This window comes from Hylobates moloch, unplaced genomic scaffold (assembly GCF_009828535.3).
Source record: "Hylobates moloch isolate HMO894 unplaced genomic scaffold, HMol_V3 SCAFFOLD_15, whole genome shotgun sequence".
Taxonomy (NCBI): Eukaryota; Metazoa; Chordata; class Mammalia; order Primates; family Hylobatidae; genus Hylobates; species Hylobates moloch.
The window spans coordinates 13,878,607-13,898,686 of record NW_026652290.1 but is presented as its reverse complement, the minus strand read 5'-3'; the positions used below and the strand labels follow the sequence as shown (position 1 = coordinate 13,898,686).

The 20,080-nt window shown below is 39.8% G+C and overlaps 1 protein-coding gene across 3 annotated transcripts in view; it reads right to left on the bottom strand.

Annotated features, from left to right (window-relative positions):
• MAP2K6 (mitogen-activated protein kinase kinase 6) overlaps positions 1–20,080 on the bottom strand; it is a 132,920-nt gene that overhangs the window by 21,122 nt on the left and 91,718 nt on the right. Inside the window, exons 2-9 of one of the 3 annotated variants that reach the window (XM_032177958.2) lie at positions 19,910–19,976; positions 8,626–8,674; positions 7,917–8,030; positions 6,077–6,196; positions 5,126–5,242; positions 4,414–4,465; positions 1,732–1,859; positions 395–472 (exon numbers count right to left, since the gene is read on the bottom strand). In XM_032177958.2, the coding sequence (XP_032033849.1) occupies positions 395–472; positions 1,732–1,859; positions 4,414–4,465; positions 5,126–5,242; positions 6,077–6,196; positions 7,917–8,030; positions 8,626–8,674; positions 19,910–19,976 (725 nt within the window). Of the gene's footprint in view, positions 1–394; positions 473–1,731; positions 1,860–4,413; positions 4,466–5,125; positions 5,243–6,076; positions 6,197–7,916; positions 8,031–8,232; positions 8,324–8,625; positions 8,675–19,909; positions 19,977–20,080 lie in introns of those variants that run through there. The other 2 variants (XM_032177959.2, XM_032177961.2) reach the window with 2 other exon arrangements.

Sequence of the window (20,080 nt, the reverse complement as noted above, 5' to 3'; positions counted from 1 at the left end):
CCTATCAGGGTTCACGCACATTAGCATTCTTTGCACAGCTTAAGCTTCTTGCCTTGGCTTGAATAATTTAATTTTAAACTATAAGGAATCTCGTCAGATCCTCTTATTTTACAGATGAGGATAGGAAGATAGGCCATGTGACTATAACAATTACCCAACAAGGCATACAGCTTGTCAGAGGTGGAATCAAGAGAAAAATTGGTTTCCCAATCCCATATCAGTGTTTTTATTACACCACAATACAAACAATTATTAGTCAAAATCTCCTGCCATCTCAGCAGGAGAGGGCACCCCAAACCAGCATTTAGGGCATTTGTTTCTTGAACCCAAAGTCCACCTCATTCTAGTTTCATTACCCACGACCTCATAGTTCATGATGATTGGCATACACTACCATCGTGATGCCCAGACTCCAAATGTCAGACTTCACACTGTATCCCTTCTGGTTGAGCTCTGGGTTTATTCTTTCAGGCTGGAAAGGAGACAGACAACTGAGAAACTGGGAAGACAATTGAGATAACATTCTTAGTTCAACAGTCTCTGGGGATGGGGGTAGCGTCAGCTGCCAAGTGAGTTGTTATAAGCTGTTAACATGCCTCTGAGGCCAAGAAGACCCGGTTAACTACAACAAATATCAATGTCTCCATGGGGTTTCCCTTCTTCTGTGTTTGTGTTTTCTTGGACACAGTAATGGATCAAGTTCCTTTCATAATAAATTTAAAATTTGCCTTAAGAAGAAACAGGGTATACGTTATAAAGCTACTTTGCCCATCTAGAATTATCCTTGCTTAAAACACGAACAGTCCAGAACTCAATAAAACAAGAGTCACTGGGCTACTGTCCCATGCTAATAGACCTGAGCAATTTTTAGCTAAACACAGACAGGAAGCTTTTCAATTCAAAGCACAAGTCCATTTCGAGATAGAATGTAGTGTCCGTTCCTTCAGTTAAAGGGGATTGCAAGGTCTCTGCTAATGACAGTGAATCTTCACAGCTGTGAGGTCCTCTCATGACTAATCTAACTGCCTTGTTTGGGTAATTCAAGCTCTATTTACTATTTTGTCCTCAACAAACAAGGTAATACTCCCCTACAATACAGTGTGGAAAACTGTGCAGGCTATATGTATTGTGTATATATTTTTTCAAATAACGTATCTCCTTCACTTGATTTTTTTAAAGTAATATGTATGTAACTATGTTTGTGCCCCACCAAAATCCACAGGTTAAAACCTAATCGCACATGTGGTGGTATCAGAAGGCAGGGCCTTTGGGGGGTGATTGAATCATGGAAGTGGAACACTAACGAATAGGATTGGGGCCCTTATTTAAAAAGCCCTAGTGAGATCCCTCGCCCCTTTCACCGTGTGAGGACTGAGCAGGAAGGTGCTATGTATGATCCTGAGAAACGTGAGCCCTCATTGGACACCAAATCTTCTGGTGCCTTCATCTTGGATTTCCTAGCCTCCAAAACTGTGAGAAATAAATTTCTGTTGTTCATATGCTGCCTGGCTTACATTATTTTGCCATAGCAGCCTGAACAAACTAAGACAATATATGAAGCAAGTGAGTAAAGATTTCAGACGTGAAATTTTGGAGAAAAACTAAGAGGCAGACTACTTCTGGAGTCTTCGGTACATTTCCATTTTCCCTCTGTGGCCATCCATTTCTTGTTTCCCAGCATGATTTGTCGGCAGTGACATTACCAGATGCCACCCTAGCTAATGTACTTACGGCCATGTATGGTTTGCAACCTGCATCAATTGTTTTAGCAACAGAGTCCACCAAGTAGCCACTGATTCCAAAATCGCACATCTTCACTTGACCGAGGGCATTAATGAGTACATTAGAAGGCTTGACGTCTGAAAGCAAAAACAACCAGGATGCATCATTTCAGCCTGCTTTCAAGATTCATTTCTCTGCCACCAGAGGGCCTAAAATCTCCATTTGTCCTTCATCTTCCTTTCCCCAAGTTACCCAACACAGAAGTAACTGCCATCCCTGACCCAGTTATAAACTGCTTATTGCTTTCAACTTGATTTTCTATTTCATGTTTTGTTCATGCATTGTAGAATTATGAATTTCTCCATACAAAGAACTGTTTTCTCCACTGATTTTATGATCTTCATTACCCTCATACTTGTAGTAAGAGCCTAAAAAGTTATTACTGAATCAAATGTCCAATTCAAAATGATCTATTGATATTTAACGTAGGAGTAATAAAACAAAGAACAAAAAGGCAGACTGTGACACAATGATATACCAAATATGACCAAAGCAACCTTTGTTTTTGTTTGGTTTGGTTTTTTCTTCAAAATAAGGTTTTACTCTGTTACTCAACTGGTATGCAGTGGTGTGATCATAGCTCACTGCAGCCTCAAACTCCTGGGCTCAAATCATCCTCCCGCCTCAGTCTCCTGAGTTGTCTGGACTACAGGTGAGCACCACCATGCCCAGTTAACTTTTTTCTTTTTTCTTTTTTTTTTTTGATAGGATGTCTCTGTGTTGACCAGGCTGGTCTCAAACTCCTGGCCTCAAGTAGTCCTCCCACCCCACCTCCCAAAGGGCTGTGATTACAGGTGTGAGCCACCAAGCCTGGCCCAAAGCAACAAATTTTGATTGAAACCTCTGCAAGTGATGTGTCAGAGGTCACATAGTGTAAAGGATCATAAACCCAGGTGTTCCAGACCACAGGGCAGGTTACTGAAGAAGCAGTATTACAGACCAGATTTTAAATGAATCCTTTTGAGTAGAAAGATTTAATCCACCTGCCCATATGCCCAAAAAATGGAACTACGATTATCTCTGGATAATAACATTCGAAATTCCAGCTAATTTTTTCCTTTTGTGATACTTTTCACAACACCCATAAAATTGGAAGTAAAAGATTATTACAAAAGTTTTAAAAATTATCCTTTATAATTTTCCCTTTAAGCTGGAAGATATACAAATTTCATTTTATTATTTTTATACCTTACATATATTCTCTAATATGAATTACATAGTTCATAATGGTGAAATAACCCTTAATGTTAATTTCAAAGTTGTGAATAATCTAGAATAATCTAGTCTTTTTCCTATCTGTATTCCTTCCTATTTTCTTCTCCTCATCTTCCTTCATCCTATTTTTCCAATTTTTAATAATAACAACTAACAATAATAGGCGCACTGTGGAAGGCATTTACATTACTCAGAGAGTTTAAGAGTTATCCAAACCACAAGGCCCTCTTACTTACCAATACATTCCATTATTCTTCCCAAAGACATGGTTGAGGTTATCTCTTCCCAGAAGTTTCCCTGACTACAATCACTAAGGCATAGCACTTACTTACTTTACATTATCTACACTACTTCTGTATTTGGTACTTGCATTTTTTTTTTTTTTTTTTTGAGATGGAGTCTCACTGTGTCGCCCAGGCTGGAGTACAGTGGTGAGATCTCGGCTCACTGCAACCTCTGCCTCCCAGGTTCAAGCGATTCACCTGCTTCAGCCTCCCAAGTAGCTGGGATTACAGACACCCACCACCACACCTAACTAATTTTTGTATTTTCAGTAGACACGGGGTTTCACCGTGTTGGGCAGGCTGGTCTCAAATTCCTGACCTCAGGTGATCCGCCCGCCTCGGCCTCCCAAAGTGCTGGGGTTATAGGCATGAACCACGGCACTCAGCTTGGTACTTTCATATTTCTAAGGTGTTTTTTTTTTTTTCGTATATTTATCTTACTTCCCTATAAGAATCCTGATGCATAACTTAATCAGAATATATTTTCTTCTCAGATACCTCTCAGGGGATCTATTACATTTTAAAAGTGATTTTAAAAGATGAATAAATGGATGAATGGGTGGATAGAAAAGGAATGAATGGATGGATGGATGGATGGCTGGTTGAAGAGATAACAGGCCAAGAAAAAGGAAGAAAAGGAAAGAGGAAGAGATAAATCATTGTATCCTGCCTCCTGTTGTCTGAAAGGGCTCTACTTTGAACCAGAGTTTTTCACACTTTCATGTGCACAAGAATCACCTGGAAATCTTGTCAAAATGCAAATTCCAATTCATTTGATCTTGAGACCCATGATTCTTTTCCAACAAGCTCTCATGTGATGGCCAATACAAGATTGATTTTTATCGTATTTTCTAAAATTCTCAATGATATAATCTTACAGCTCTGCTTGCTAACAAGTATTTATATTCAATTTGGATGTAAGACAAAGATCATGTCTTCTTCTTATGTCCTCAGCCATGATAAGGAATACTGCTTATATGGTTTGCTATCCAATCTCAAAGGAAAGCCCCTTAGTTCTCTTGCCTGAGTCAATTCTACTTCCATCCACGGGGGATTGGGGGTAGGGAGGGACTCCAGGTGAAAGAAATGAAGTTTATCAAAGGAACAGCCAAGGCAGCTCATGGATGCTTACCTCTGTGAATGACAGACAGCTTACTGTGTAAATGTTCTAATGCTTTTACAATCTGCAAGAGAAACACAAGATAGATTTATTTATCATATCGTTGGAAAGAAACTGAATGTTAAGTATATCAAGGTTTATTATCCTTGGCTTTAGGTTACCAGTGAGATATTTTCTCAAATAGTGGTGGTCCTATCTAGGCAAATACATAGGAAGTTACACAAATTGGACTCCATCCACCAGAGAGGACTGTATCTTATATCAGAGAGGATGTCTCCCTCAGTTATCTTGTTCATTTGCCCTCCTTCTTTCTCTCCACCCTCCTGAGCCTGAATAGCCATGAAGGTAGAAGACCTTCTTTCTATTTATTTTCCTTCTGCTTTCTTCTATGCCTACTAGTCTTAAGAGAACATTTTAAAAATCCATAAATGAAAATCAAAATAAACTAATGTCAGAATATAGACACCAGGAATGTGGTCATAGCTGATGAATGCAGCACTTAGAGTCATTTAACCTAGAGTCTGCCAAACCAAAGCAGTGCTAGAATCTTCTACACAGTGCTCAGAGAGGAAAGCATGTATTTATCCATCCACCAATAAACGTCAACAGACATGTACGAATAGTAGCTGTGGCCCAGGTAGTATTTCTTCATACCGAGGTCCAAAGACACATAGTGACTTTATTTCTCACATTATCCTTGCAGTAGGGATCAAAATGTACTCACAGAAACTGCTATTTTCCCTAAGATGTCCTCTGGAATTGTCTGGCCTTTATCAATAACTTGTTTGTAGAATTTATCTAGTGATGTATCCATGAGCTCCATGCAGATCCACACATCACCCTGGAGACCATTTGGTTCGGGAATTGTTTAAAAGGATGAAAAAGGGAGAAAGAAAAATAAAAAAAAAAAAACAGTAAACCCTGTCCTGAAGAATTAACTATTTCTTTCTTGAATTTTGGGGGGAAATATATTGTTTTCTGTCAAGATCATAAAGGAATTTACAAATAAGGTTATCTACAAACAGCAAACCAGTAGGTAGCCGAGCAGAACCTGCATGTGCTCTCCTACCCCTTAATGAAAAATGGAATCTAATTACTAACAGACATAAGCAATACAACCCCAGGAATCCAGGCCTTTACTGATACCACTGTCTAGGAGTTAGGTCTAGATGCCTCCTCCATGTCGGATCTCTCACACTAAACACCAGCAATAGCCAGTCAAAAAGCTGGTTTTAATGAGGTGAAGCCTCATAATCCATATAATGCTAAAGTGGAAAACAGAAGTAGAGAAAAGAGATCAAAGTAAGTCTATACGTTACACAAGTAGGCTAGATGAAGCTCCTAAAGCAGTCAAAAGACCAGACTATTTCGAATTATAAGAGATCTAAGCAAATCAGTCTACAGGCGATATAGAAAGTTCTGCCAAGATAAATAAAACAAAAAAGAAAGGAGAAGAGAAACTCCTCATCTTAAAAAGGCTAACCACATTTGAAAATACCATAATTTCAATCCAACCTTGCCCCAGGGCATGTCATCATTGCATACACGTAAACCCCCGTATACAAGATGTGTCAAACAAGAAAGAGCTCCGTGATTGTGATGGCATGTACGTGATCAAAGAAACTTCTTTTTAAGTTATTGTTCTTCTTGGACTTTGAACTGAAGGGTCACCTACCTCCCGAAACAGTGCGCCATAAAAAGTGACGGTGAATGGACAGTCCACCGTCCTCATGGAAATATCCAAATCCATCAGTAGCCGTTTCTGTTCCTGGCTATTTACTGTGGCTCGGATCCGCTGAATGGAAATGCATGGAAAATTTATGGTTACTACTCTGAGGATGAGGCAGGCAGGGACCTGAAGGAGTCCCATCGTGGAAACAGTACAGTTCGTAACACAACTTCTGGCAACAACATTGTGAATATCCACCCTAAGTGATGAGCTATTTGTAACATGAAAATAAGGAAGGCTGTTACTCGTTTGATTTCCTGAATAGTCCTGGTAAGAAACAAATTGACAGTATGTTTTGGAGAATGACAAAATGTTTTGGAATGTATTTCCAAGTTACAAAAACAATCTGGTTTACTGTATTACGTCTGTTCAGTGCAAAGAGGACACAATATTAAGGACTTTGCTGCTTATCTGGGGTCCCAAGAAAATAAAAAGCCAAAAACTCTTCTTTGGGAACATGTAACAGTATTTGGAAGGAATAGTAACTGTAAGAAAATTGGTACAGCTATAGGAAATAGAAGGAATTAGAGAAATAGAGAAACCGTTCATTCCTGTCCCAGTGCTTCTGAGGGAAGAAAAATCTGTCACACTAGGAAATACTGTAGCCTTACAGAAACATGATTATGTCATTAAATGATAGGAGAGATACCATATCACTAGGCCTTCACACTTTTTGCCTACTTAGCAAGTCAGCAGAAGAATAGACTGAAAAATCTACAAGATAAAAGTATTCTCATTCTTTAAAAGCAAAAGGATCCAAGTCACCAGATTATTCCTAACAATAGCCCCAATCTATTAACTCAGCTAGAGATGTTAATTCTTTATGATCCTCCGAACATCTACTCAATAATATGAAATGATTTTAAATTTCCTTTCATAGCTCAAAAACTATGCAAATTTACTCTTGATATATTTTACCCTCCTTTTTCCACAAATGGAGACAATTTTCTCTCCCAATTCTGGTTTCTTGATTTTCAGAGGCAATTCTTTAAAAGCAACAAAATATAGAATAAAAGAGATTTATGAGTCATAACAGCCAAATGCAATACGTAAACTTTCATTGGGATGCTGATTTAAAAATCCAACAGGACAAAACAAACACACACACTTTGAGATGATCAAGGAAATTTTCATTTGGACTCCGGATTAGTTGAAGGAAGTATTATTATTATTATTATTATTATTATTATTATTATTATTATTATTATTTGAGACGGAGTCTCACTCTGTCGTCCAGGCTGGAGTGCAGTGGCATGATCTCCACTCACCACAACCTCCGCCTCCCAGGTTCAAGTGATTCTCCTGCCTCAGCCTCCCAAGTAGCTGGGACTACAGGTGCGTGCCACCATGCCCGGCTAATTTTTTGTATTTTTAGTAGAGACGGGGTTTCACTACGTTGGCCAGGCTGGTCTCGAACTCCTGACCTCGTGATCCACCCGCCTTGGCCTCCCAAAGTGCTAGGATTACAGGTGTTAGCCACCATGCCTGGCCCATTAATTATTTTTAAGTGTGACAATGACATGGTAGTTTTGTAAAAATTAAAAATGGTAGAAGAATGGGTGGAGGGAGAATTATGAATTAAAAAAACAAATAAAAAGTAGATACACCTCACACCAAGGAAGCCTTTTCCATACCTTTGGAGGAAAATACTGTTCCCTGCAAATAATCTTTTCTGTTTTACCCTACAGAAGATGGTTTTGCTTCTATTAAAAGGGCTGGTTGACAATTGAGATGGACAAATGTACACACAGCAGATATAAAACATTTGGGAGAATGTCAACTCTACCTTCACTGCCATGATCTGCCCGCTGGGCACGTGCCGCATCTTCTCCACCACCCCGTACGCACCTCGTCCCAGTTCCATTATAGGCTCCAGGTCATCTGCCTTCACCTCAAAGTTCTGCAAGAGAGAAAAGGAATAATGCAATGGGAAAGAGAAAAGTAAACGGAACAGAGAGCACATTATCCTCTATCTCGTTTCTCTCAATGTTCTAAGGATTATTTCTGGGCCAGAAGATTTTCTAGCATGTCAAAGTAGCCTCTGAAAGCAAGAAGCTACAAGAAGGGCCAAGAGATGTCTAGGAGCTCCCACGGTAGCCCACCTGCTTGTCCCAGGCAACACAGAAACCCAACTTGGACTCAGCTTGCCAATGTCTCAGTTGAAGCTATTTCACTGCAGTTCTTTAGCCATGACCCTTCATTGTGTCTGTAACCCACTATTGACTGATGGCAACTAGATTATGTCTGAGCTTTGAGAAATGCCCTCCCAAGAGAACCAGTTACTCTCTTCAAATACCTTCCATCAAAACCACAATAGCCTGATTTCAATTCAACATTTTTTCAAAATAGCAAAAACTTTGCATACCACTTCCCTTTAAATGCAAACCTTTTTTGATTCATCCCCAACAGCATGCTAGGGAAAATAAATTTTTCAGTCAGAAAGCATACATATAAAATGCCCAACGTATTAGCTGGCAGACATGACTTTTTCTTACCTGATTTCCAATAGAAATGCAAGCCTTGGAGTCTAAATCTCGAGGTGGTCTAAGAAAGATAAGGGGGAAAAGAAGCAACATAAGCTATTGAGTCAATTATGTCCTTCCCAAATCACACACCACTGAGGATATTTTTTCCTTAAGAGGAAAGTGGAAGTTCATGAGTAAACTAAAGCAGCCTATGAGTGTGAATAAGAGGGGATTTGAAATAAATTACATTTGGGTTTAAATTACTTAATCTCTTTGGGGCTCCATTTCTTCTTTAACATGGGGATATTAATATACCTGCACTGTGCAGCAGGAGTGACTATTAAATGAGATAATACAAGTAAAATGCTTAGCTGAATGTTTGGCATACAGTAAATATCTAATTCGTATGAGCCATACATGTGCAATTATATAGATCAGGGTGCCCAATCCCCAAGCCACGGGCTAATGCCAGTCAGCAGGAGATGAGTGGTGGGTGAAGGAGAGAAGCTTCACCTGTACTTACAGCCACTCCCCATCGCTCACATTACCACCTGACCTCCGTCTCCTGTCAGATCAGTGGTGGCATTAGATTCTCGTACGAGCACAAACCCTACTGTGAACTGTGTATATGAGGGATACAGGTTGTGCACTCCTTATAAGAATCTAATGCCTGATGATCTGTCGCTGTCTCCATCAGCCCCAGATGGGACCATCTAGTTGCAGGATAACAAGCTTAAGGCTCCCATTGATTCTACATTGTGGTGAGTTGTATAATTATTTCATGATGTAATAATAATAGAAATAAAGTGCACAATAAATGTAATGTGCTTGAATCATCCCGAAATCATCCCCCCACCCAGTTCATGGAAAAACTGTCTTTCAAAAAACTAGTCCCTGGTGCCAAAAAGGTTGGAGACCACTGATATAGGTCATTGTGCTACAGCTGTAAGTCTCAAGCTTTTTCTTTCCTCGAAGAGCACCAATATATATAATTATTTCACCACATGTCTCACAATTGTTTTAAGAAACAAATAGTAATGGCATATATTCTGTTAACTCACAAAATTCATAGAACATAAGAATTTCAAATCTCATCCCTTCTTTTATAGATGAACAGAAGGTCCAGAGAGGTATAGTGACTCCCCCCAGCCCACAGCTGCCCCAGGTCTCCTGATTTCCAGTTCTCCATCCTCTCTACCAGGCTGTCTCATCAAGCCCAGCAATATTTCTTCTGTGCATAGCACATGTACAATTCCGGGGTCTTCTTAGGAGCCAGAGGTTTGCTGATTTTGTTTCTATAGTCACTTCCTGAGTATTTATTTCTACCACTTCAATGATCTCTCAGGTGGTATCAATCTACTTAAGAGAAAAATGTTTGGCTTTGGCTATGCACACAACTAGGAGCTGAGAAAGGCATTTTCCTGAAAGAAATGTACCAACAGTAGTACGATAAACATAGCAAATGCTGGCCAGGCGCGGTGGCTCACAGCTGTAATCACAGCACTTTGCGAGGCTGAGGCGGGTGGATCACCTGAGGTCAGGAGTTCGAGACCAGCCTGGCCAACATGGTGAAACCCCATCTCTACTAAAAACACAAAAATTAGCCGGGCATTGTGGCGCACGCCTGTAATCCCAGCTACTTGGTAGGCTGAGGCAGGAGAATCGCTTGAACCCGGGAGGCGGAGGTTGCAGTGAGCCGAGATTGTGCCATTACACTCCAGCCTGGGTGACAGAGTGAGACTCTGTATTAAAAAAAAAAAAATAGCAAATGCCAAGAAATATATTGTTAATGTGATCAAACAAAAAGAAAAACTAGAGGCTAAAGACGAAAGAATCCTGGTGATGCCAGAAAAGAGGGAAAGAGGGTGAGCAGACAGGTAAAGACTCATGTCTCTCTGGAAGCACATTCCATGCCAGAAAAAGGCAAAGGAAAATGGAAAGAGAGAAGAAAACGGAAAGATGAAAGGGAGAGAGAAAAGAAACCTTTGCCAATGAGGATTTTTTCCAACTCTCAGGTATTACGATTCTAACCCTTTTGCTGAAATTGAATACATAAATAAAATTAGAAAGTAGGAATACGGGCTGGGTGCGGTGGCTCATGCCTGTAATCCCAGCACTTTGGGAGGCCAAGGTGGGCGGATCACCTGAGGTCAGGAGTTTGAAACCAGCCTGGGCAACATGATGAAACCTCGTCTCTACTAAAAATACAAAAATTAGCCAGGCGTGGTGGCGCACACCTGTAATCCCAGCTACTCGGGAGGCTGAGGCAGGAGAATCGCTTGAACCCAGGAGGCAGAGGTTGAAGTGCGCCAGGATTATGCCACTGCACTCCAGCCTGGGTGACAAGAGCGAGACTCAGTCTCAAAAAACAAAACAAAACAAAACAAAATAAAAGAGGAATACAAATACAGATATAAACATGACTCTAAGATTTTAATGGCAAGCCTTCTCTCACCTCAAAATCCTTTTGGAATACATAGAATACTTCAAGTTTTTTATACTAACTTAAAACTGGGGACTGAGAGGGAGAGAGAGAAAAAAACAACACAAAACAAAACACACACACACATGCCCCACAAACAGCAGTGATGTGTTTATATATCTTGTGTTTCTGAGCAGGGAATTTTTCTTCAGAAAAGGTTTCTGGAAGAATCAAATTTCTAAAACTCTAATTCCTCTTTCTCAAGATTTCCAAAGCTATTTTTCCTCAGTTGCCAAAATTTGCTTGTACTAATTTGTAATGGCACTTTGAAATAAAGGCAGACATGACTTGAAATGTGACTAATATAAACAACAAAAATCCTTTGCAATTATTCAACACCTTGATTTTTTTTTCTTTAAAGACAGAGTCTCTTCCTGTCACCCAGGCTGGAGTGCAGTGGCGCGATCTCGGCTCACTGCAACCTCTGCCTACTGGGTTCAAGCAATTCTCCTGCCTCAGCCTCCTAAGTAGCTGGGATTACAGGCACCACACCCGACTAATCGTTGTATTTGTAGTAGAGACAGGGTTTTGCCATGTTGGCCAGGCTGGTCTCAAACTCCTGACCTCAAGTGATCCGCTTGCCACGGCCTCCCAAAGTGCTGGAGTTACAGGCATCAGCCACCACCCTGACTTTTTAAAAATATGAAGCAACAGAAAGGTCACTAATTATTTGGGGCTGCGACTGTTTTTATTTTGCCATCCAATGAGGTTATCGAAAAACGAGTTCTTCCAAGTCTAATATTCTTATATTTTATATATATACCAGGGCTCAGCAAATTATAGCCTGTGGTCCAGCTAAGAATGACTTTTCCAAATTTAAATGCTTGTAAGAAAAAAAAAAAACAAAAAATAAACAACAGCATCCTCTGTGGCCCACGTAGCCTAAAATATTTACTATCTGACCTTGGCTCTATACTAACTTTGCATTACCCCTGGACCTAATAGAAGGGTCTGGTGCCATTTTCCAGATTAAGAAAAATGAAACCCACAAAAGCTGAGTGATTTTCTGAAGCCATACGGTCATCAACAGAGCTGAAAATAAAACTCAAGTCGCCTCAATCTCAGCCTTGATTTAAGGAGGAGAAAGAGGAAGAAGAGAAGCAAATATAAAAAACTGGGCTAATAGCTTTTTACCTGCTCTCGTGATTCCCATCGAGGCAGATTGAATACAAGGAACTCGCTCCCAATACCCAGGCCTCCTCTAATGAAAATAATCAATTCGCCTGTGCCGCAGGCCCTTGGGCTCATCAAGTGGGCCAAAAATATCAAATGATGGGGCCAAGAGTGACAAATCAGATTGGATTAGTTGCCACTGTGCTCTGTCCAGGGCTGGGCATATTAGTTTGCCAGGGGCATTGCGATTCTGCAGGAAGTTTATACTGTGGGTGGATGTTCTGTCACTTATTCAATATTTTAGTCCTCTGGGGAAAGAACCAAGCTTATTACAAAAATTCTTCCCCTGGAAGACCAAAGGTCTTCCAAAGGTCACCTAGTATTCATTTTTTATATGAACAACCAGCTTCGGTTTACTACGATAATTATTCATTTATAATTTTACATGAGGAATCAGTTCACTGTTTACTATCGCAATTATTATTCATTTATTCAGAAATATTTATTAAGCACCTATTTGGGCAAGAGACTGTGTGAGACCATTTACATAAAATAGCTTCCTTAATTTTTACAACTCTCAGAGGTGTTATTACCTCTATTGAAATAGAATAGGGTATGAATTGAAATCAAGGTAATAATACCTCATTAATGCCTCTTTCAACAATTAATATTGAAAGTGACTAAATAATTTAAGAACACTCAGGCCAGGCGCAGTGGCTCACACCTGTAATCCCAGCACTTTGGGAGGCTGAGGCCGGTGGATCACAAGGTCAGGAGTTCGAGACCAGCCTGGCCAACATAGTGAAACCCCGTCTCTACTAAAAATACAAACTTAGCTGGGCATGGTGGCGGGCGGCTGTAGTCCCAGCTACTTGGGAGGCTGAGGCAGGAGAATCGCTTGAACCCAAGAGGTGGAGGTTGTGGTGAGCCAAGATCACACCACTGCACTCCAGCCTGGGCAACACAGTGAGACTGTCTCAAAAAAAACAAAAAAACAAAAAAAAAAAACAGAGAGACGATGAGATTAGAACCCAGAGCTGCACCATGATGGCTTCTCATGCATAGTATGCTGTAAAGGATACTACCTCTCATTTCACTAGCCATAAACTGTTTGCTCACAGCCTCTACCAGTCTGATGTGTGGCGAAGAGTACATAATTGAGAGTCAGAGGTTCCTGAGCTTAAATGCCAGTTCTTCCACTGAGAAGCTGTGTGATAATACTAACTTGGAGTTACCTTTCATCGAGCAATTGCAATGCACCAGGCACTACACTAGACACTCATATGGATTAGGACATCTAATCCTCATGACAGCAACATCACTGTTATTCCTGAGTTTTGTTTGTTTGTTTGTTTTTTGAGATGGAGTGTCACTCTGTCATCTAGACCGGAGTGCAATGGCACGATCTCGGCTCATCGCAACCTCTCCCTCCTGGGTTCAAGTGATTCTCCTGCCTCAGCCTCCCAAGAAGCTGGGATTACAGGCGCCCACCACCATGCCCAGCTAATTTTTTGTATTTTTAGAAGGGGAAACTAAGGCTTAGTGCAGTTAGGTATTTTGCCTAAGGTGTTCAACTAGTGAAGTTTAGATCCCAAATATAATCCTAAGTGTTCTGGCACCAGACCCTGAACTCTTACCCATGAAGCTATGCTCAACAGCTTGGAGCAATGCACCTGGCCGTTGCATCGTTCTGTTTGTTCATATGTCAAGTGAGAGTAACAAACACTGCCTCTGAGTTTCTTATGGTGGTTAAATGAAATCATATGAACTAGCATCAAACTGATTTAGAATTGGTCACTATCAATCAAGGGAAGGGACAGCTCACACTGGCATCGGTAGCTCAAAGCAAGAGCTCAGAGGGGCCACACACATTGAACTCGGGAGAATGGAGCTTTGTCAAGGCCTATTTATTTTTGTGAAGCGCAGCAGAAGGAGGCAGGGTATGAATGGGAAGAAATCACCAAGCCAGCCTTCGAAAATTGCCAAGAAAAACACAAAATGTGGGAGCTACTTCTTTAGGAGTATAAATTTAAGCCTCGGCATTAAAGTAATAACAAGGAGACTCTTTGAGCTACAGCGGTATACTCTACAATAATGAAGTGATACTTTTTGCTTCACACGGTGAAACAGATAAGTATGTTCACGGTATACCTTGTTAATACCACACGAGGGAAAAACAAAATATAAACTGCTTTTATCCTTGTTTATACCAAGAAAGGGTTTATGGTAGCCTTCCAAAATTCATAAAATTTATAACATTAACATATAATTTATGCTATAATGTAAACTAAGATAAAAGGTAAAGAATAAAAATTGTAAGGGGAAGGGATATAAGACTCCTGGCAGGTTGATATAAGAATAAATCCCAAAGGAAATAGTAAAAATAAGAGCAGAAAGCAATAAAATTGAAAATAGGAAAATAAAACAAAGCTGGTTCTTCAGAAGAAAAAAAATCAATAAAGTTGATAAACCTCAAGCAAAATTGACAAATTTAACAAAAGAAGACACAAATTATCAGTATCAGGGAAAAAAAAAAAAGGATGTCACAACAGATTGTGCAGCCATTTAAAGGATAGGCAGGAAACACTATGAACAATTTTATTCTCATAAATGTGACAACTTGGAAGAAATGGACCAACTCCTCAAAACCACATACTGTGATGAAATAGATAATCTGAATAGTCCTATAACTATTAAAGAAATTGAGATTGTGATTAAAAAGTCCCAGAAAAAAAAAATCCAGGCTCATTTTCTTTCATTGGAGAATTTTAGCAAACATCCAAAGAAGAATTAGCACCAATTTTATGCAGTGTCTACCAAAAAATAGAAGCAACACTTACCAATTCATTTTTATGAAGCCATTATTACCTTAATACTAAAACTAGAAAATAATAGCACAAGAGAAATAATAAATAAACCACCACAGACCAACATCTCCCAAAAGCCTAGAAACAAAAGTCCTCAACAAAATTTTAGCAAATCAAATCCAACGATGCACAAAAATATATATACCATAACTAACTGGGATTTATTTGGGGTATGCAAGGCTAGCTCAGTACATAAAAATGAATCAACATAATCTACATATCGACAGATCAAAGAAGAAAAATCTTATGATCATATCAATTGATGCAGAGAAAGCATTCAACAAAATTCAATACCCATTCATAATAAAAGTTCTCAGGCAGGGCACATTGGCTCGTGCCTGTAATCCCAGCACTTTGGGAGGGCCAAGGCAGGCAAATTGCTTGAGCCCATGAGTTCAAGACCAGCCTGGGCAACATGGCAAAACCCCATCTCTACAAAATACAAAAAAAAAAAAAATTAGCCGCGTGTGGTGGCATGTACCTGTAGTTCCACCTACTTTGGAGGCTGAGATGGGAGGATCACTTGAGCCAGGGGAGGCTGAGACTGCAGTGAGCCATGATCACACCTCTGCACTCCAGCCTGGGTGACAGAGTGAGACCCTGTCTCAAAAAAACAAAAACAAGGCCGGGTGCGGTGGCTCACGCTTGTAATCCTAGCACTTTGGGAGGCCGAGGCGGGCGGATCACGAGGTCAGGAGATCGAGACCACGGTGAAACCCTGTCTCTACTAAAAATACAAAAAAATTAGCCGGGCGTGGTGGCGGGCGCCTGTAGTCCCAGCTACTCGGAGAGGCTGAGGCAGGAGAATGGCGTGAACCCGGGAGGCGGAGCTTGCAGTGAGCCGAGATTGCGCCACTGCACTCCAGCAAAAAAAAAAAAAAAAAAAAAAAAAAACAATCAAAAGAACCTCTCAGTATACTGAGAGGTTTTATATAGTTGGGAACCTTTTCAACCTCATAAGTAACATCTACAAAAAACCTACAGTTAGCTTCATACTTAATAGTGAAAGACTAAATGCTTTCCCTCTAAGATGAGGAACAAAGCAAGTTTGCCTGCTCTCATCAACCTTATTAACATAGGACTGGACATTCTTGCCACTTCAATAAGGCAAGAAAATGAAAGTAAAAAATCAAAGTAAAGATTGGGAAAGAAGAAATAAAACAGTCTCCGTTTACAGATGCCATGATTGTTTATATAGAAAACCCTAAGGAATCGATGAAAACCTTCTAGAACTAATAAGTGATTTTAGTAAAGTCACAGAATAGAAGATCAATTGCAGAATCCACAGAATTCAAGATCAATACAGAAAAAATCTATTGCATTTCTATATATTGACAATGAACAAGTGAAAACCAAGCTCACAAATCAAATTCCACTTAAAATTTGCTCCAAAAAACACTTAGGTATAAATTTTAACGAAATCTAATATAGAGCAATTGTATTATAAAAATGCTGATGAAAGAAATAAAATGTTTATAAAGTTGAAGAAATATACCATGTTTGCAGATGGGAAGAACCAATGTAGTAAAAATGTCAATTCGCCCTGAATTGATCTATAGGTTAAACACAATTCCTACTAAAATCTCAGTAAGTTTCTTTGTGGACATAGACAAGCTTATTCGAAAACTTATATGAAAAGAGAAAGGCCTTTAGAATAGTCAACATAGTTCTGAAAGAGAACAGAGTGAGAGGAATCATGTTTTCCTGTTATGACTCACTCTACAGCTGTGGTCATCAAGACGATGTCATACTGGCAGAGGGACAGACACATAAATCAGTGGAACAGAATAGAGAACGCCGAAATAACTTCAAACAAATATGCCCAATTGATATTGACAAAGGAGCAGAAGTAATTCAATGGAGGAGGGATAGCCTTTTCAACAAATGGTGCTAGAATAATTGGTAACCCACTGGCCAAAAAAATAAAGCTCAACCTAAACTCATACCTTGAACAAAAATTAACTCAAAATGGATCATGGGCTTAAATGCAAAAAACTACAAAACTTCTAGACAGATCTAGGACTAGGCAAAGGGTTCTTAGACTTCTCATCAAAAGCATGATCTGTAAAAGTAATAATTGATAAGTTGAACAAACTTTTGCTCTGTGAAAGGTCCTGCTAAAAGCATAAAAAGACAAATTACAAACTGGGAAAAATATTTTCATATCATATATATATTGAACAAAGTCCTTGTGTCCGGAATATACAAATAACTCTCAAAAGTAAACAATAAAAAGAATCTAATTAGACAAGGGGCAAAAGATATGCACAGACATTTCACCAAAAATAGGTATATGGAAAATAAACACCTAAAACCATATTCTACATTATTAGCCACTAGAGAAATTGCATATTAAAACTACATATAGGCCGGGCACAGTGGCTCATGCCTGTAATCCCAGCACTTTGGGAGGCCAAGGCAGGTGGATCATCTAAGATCAGGAGTTCGAGACCAGCAGACCAGCCTGGCCAATATGGTGAAACCCCGTATCTACTAAAAAAAAAAAAAAAAATTAGCCGGGCATGGTGGCAGGCGCCTGTAATCTCAGCTACTGGGGAAGCTGAGGCAGGAGAATCACCTGAAACCAGGGGGCAGAGGTTGCAGTGATCCAAGATCACGCTATTGCACTCCAGCCTGGGCAACAAGAGTGAAACTCCGTCTCAAAAAAAAAAAAAAAAAACTACATACATATCACTATACATCAGAATGGCTAAAATGAAAACTACTGATAATACCAATTGCTGGCAGAGATCCAGAAAAACTGGATTATTCAGACATTATTGCTGAGAACATAAAATGGTACAATTACTCTGGCCAATAGTTCAGCAGTTCTTTCAAAACTAAAGATGGGCTTACTATATAACCTAGCAATTGCACTATTGGGCTTACACCCCAGAGAAATGAAGACCTATTCTCATGCAGGAACTTATGCATAAATGCTCATAACAGCTTTATTCATAATAGCCAAAAATGGAAAACTACCCATATCTCCTTCAAAGGCTAAGGTGTTGAACAAACTGTGGTATAACCATAGCACGGATGGGTACTTAGCAATAAAATGGAACAAACCATCAATACATGCAATTACTTAAATGAACCTCAATAAAATTACATTGAACAAAAAAAATCTCAAAAAGAGATGCATGATTTTGTTTATATAACAATCACGAAATAACAAAATGGCAAACGAGAACAGATTAGTTGTTGCCAGGGATTAAGGACGGAGATGGGGAGAAGAGGTGGGTGTGATTACAAGACGGTAACATAAAAGAGTCTTGTAATGTTGCTGTAGTGAAGTATCTTGATTACAATAGTACTTATACAAGACTTAAACATGTGATAAACTTTATAGAGTTACACGTACAACACACACACACACAAATGAATACTTGCATAGCTGGCAAAATTAAGTTCTATGATTTGCACTACTGCCACTTTCTTGATCTTGATAATGTACTATAGTTGTGTAATATGTTAACTTGGGATGGGGGGAGTTTGGCATGGCCTGGGGAGAGGGGTCTATGGGACTTCACTGTACATTTCTTTGCAACCTCCTGTTAATCTGCAATTATTTCAAAATAAAACGGTTTAAAAGTATATCCCATAAATTCCTACACAGGTAGTAAAAGTAGGCCACATATTTGACTGTAAGCTCTTGAGAAACCAGTCAGAGAGGAAACAATAGTAATTACACAGTTCACAGGTCTACGAGAAAAAAATAATTGCTCAGAGAGACCAAAAAAAAAGAGGAAGAAAACAATCTTGATAGCAAGTATGGGAAGACGGATCTTCCTCCTGCAGATTCTAACGAAAGGAACATTCTATCTTGAGTTTAGACTCTTGAGCTACAGTCCAGAACCCTGAAGAGTAGCCCTCAACTCTACTTTGTCCTTAAAAATTCTCCAGTGGAAAGTGTCTGTATACTGCTTCACGCGATGCCAGGACCAGTGGCTTTCACAAAGTCTTAGAGCAGACATGATCCCATTTAAGAACACATTCCAACACTAGGGGGTGCACTTCCTGATAGTAGATCACAGCTAAGATCAAAACCCATTACAAAGGGAGGCACTTTTGTAGACATGAACAAAAGCCTTACCAACTCACTTTGCCATTAGGATGCCCTCTCTTTGCCCTTGCCCTGTCTCTCTAACACCTCTATTGTGAGTTTCCTTGGAATTTCCATTCCTCTCATGCAGATACCTTGGTAGGTGGTTGTACCTCCAGCTGGACGGGGAAGTACCGTTCCCACCCCACAGAGACAGATAAAAAAATAAAAAATAAATAAAAAACAAGAAGGAGACACCCTCACAGAGAGGATGTCATTTACACGATGCCCTTCACTAGGACTTGAGCTGACTTAGGGATTTGGGCCAAAACCTCAGCTAATAAAAAAAGTGTTCCTTTACCTCATTCTTCCTTCTGTTTATATGGGACAGAATTTAAGTGTGAGGATGTGGGTCCTCACCAAATACCATCTATCCATCTCAACCCAAGTTTTATAGTAGTGGCTTTCACAGGGATTTTCCTGCTTGCTGCAATCTACAGGGAAAAGGCAAGGAAGTTCACATCCAGGGGCCTTTCTGGCCTTACACAGAGCCCCATCTGCCAAATATATGTGACATTCACTTCCTACTCAACCAATAACTTAAGACACTGAGTTCAAAACTACCCATTCAACGTAACTGACTGACAAGATGATTATTTCAGGTCTCAGAACAGTGAGCAAATGGCTTCCCCCTTAAAGGGCTCTTCTAAAGTCAAGGCATCATTGCTCACCAGTCCAAAAATAAACCCCCAGGAGAAACCTGAAAGTACAAGGATTTGGATTCAGATGATGATCTTGCCAACTTACGTGGAACTGGTCTGAGGTTGTTCAAATGCTTCTTTTGGAATTTTAAGACCAGGGTTTCGCTTCTTGCCTATGGGGAAAGACAAAAGGAAAAAGTTAAGGACTAAATCATAGCAAGATAGCAGAGAAAGAGACTGCAGCAAAGGAAAGAGCTGACCTGCACACGCAGCTCTC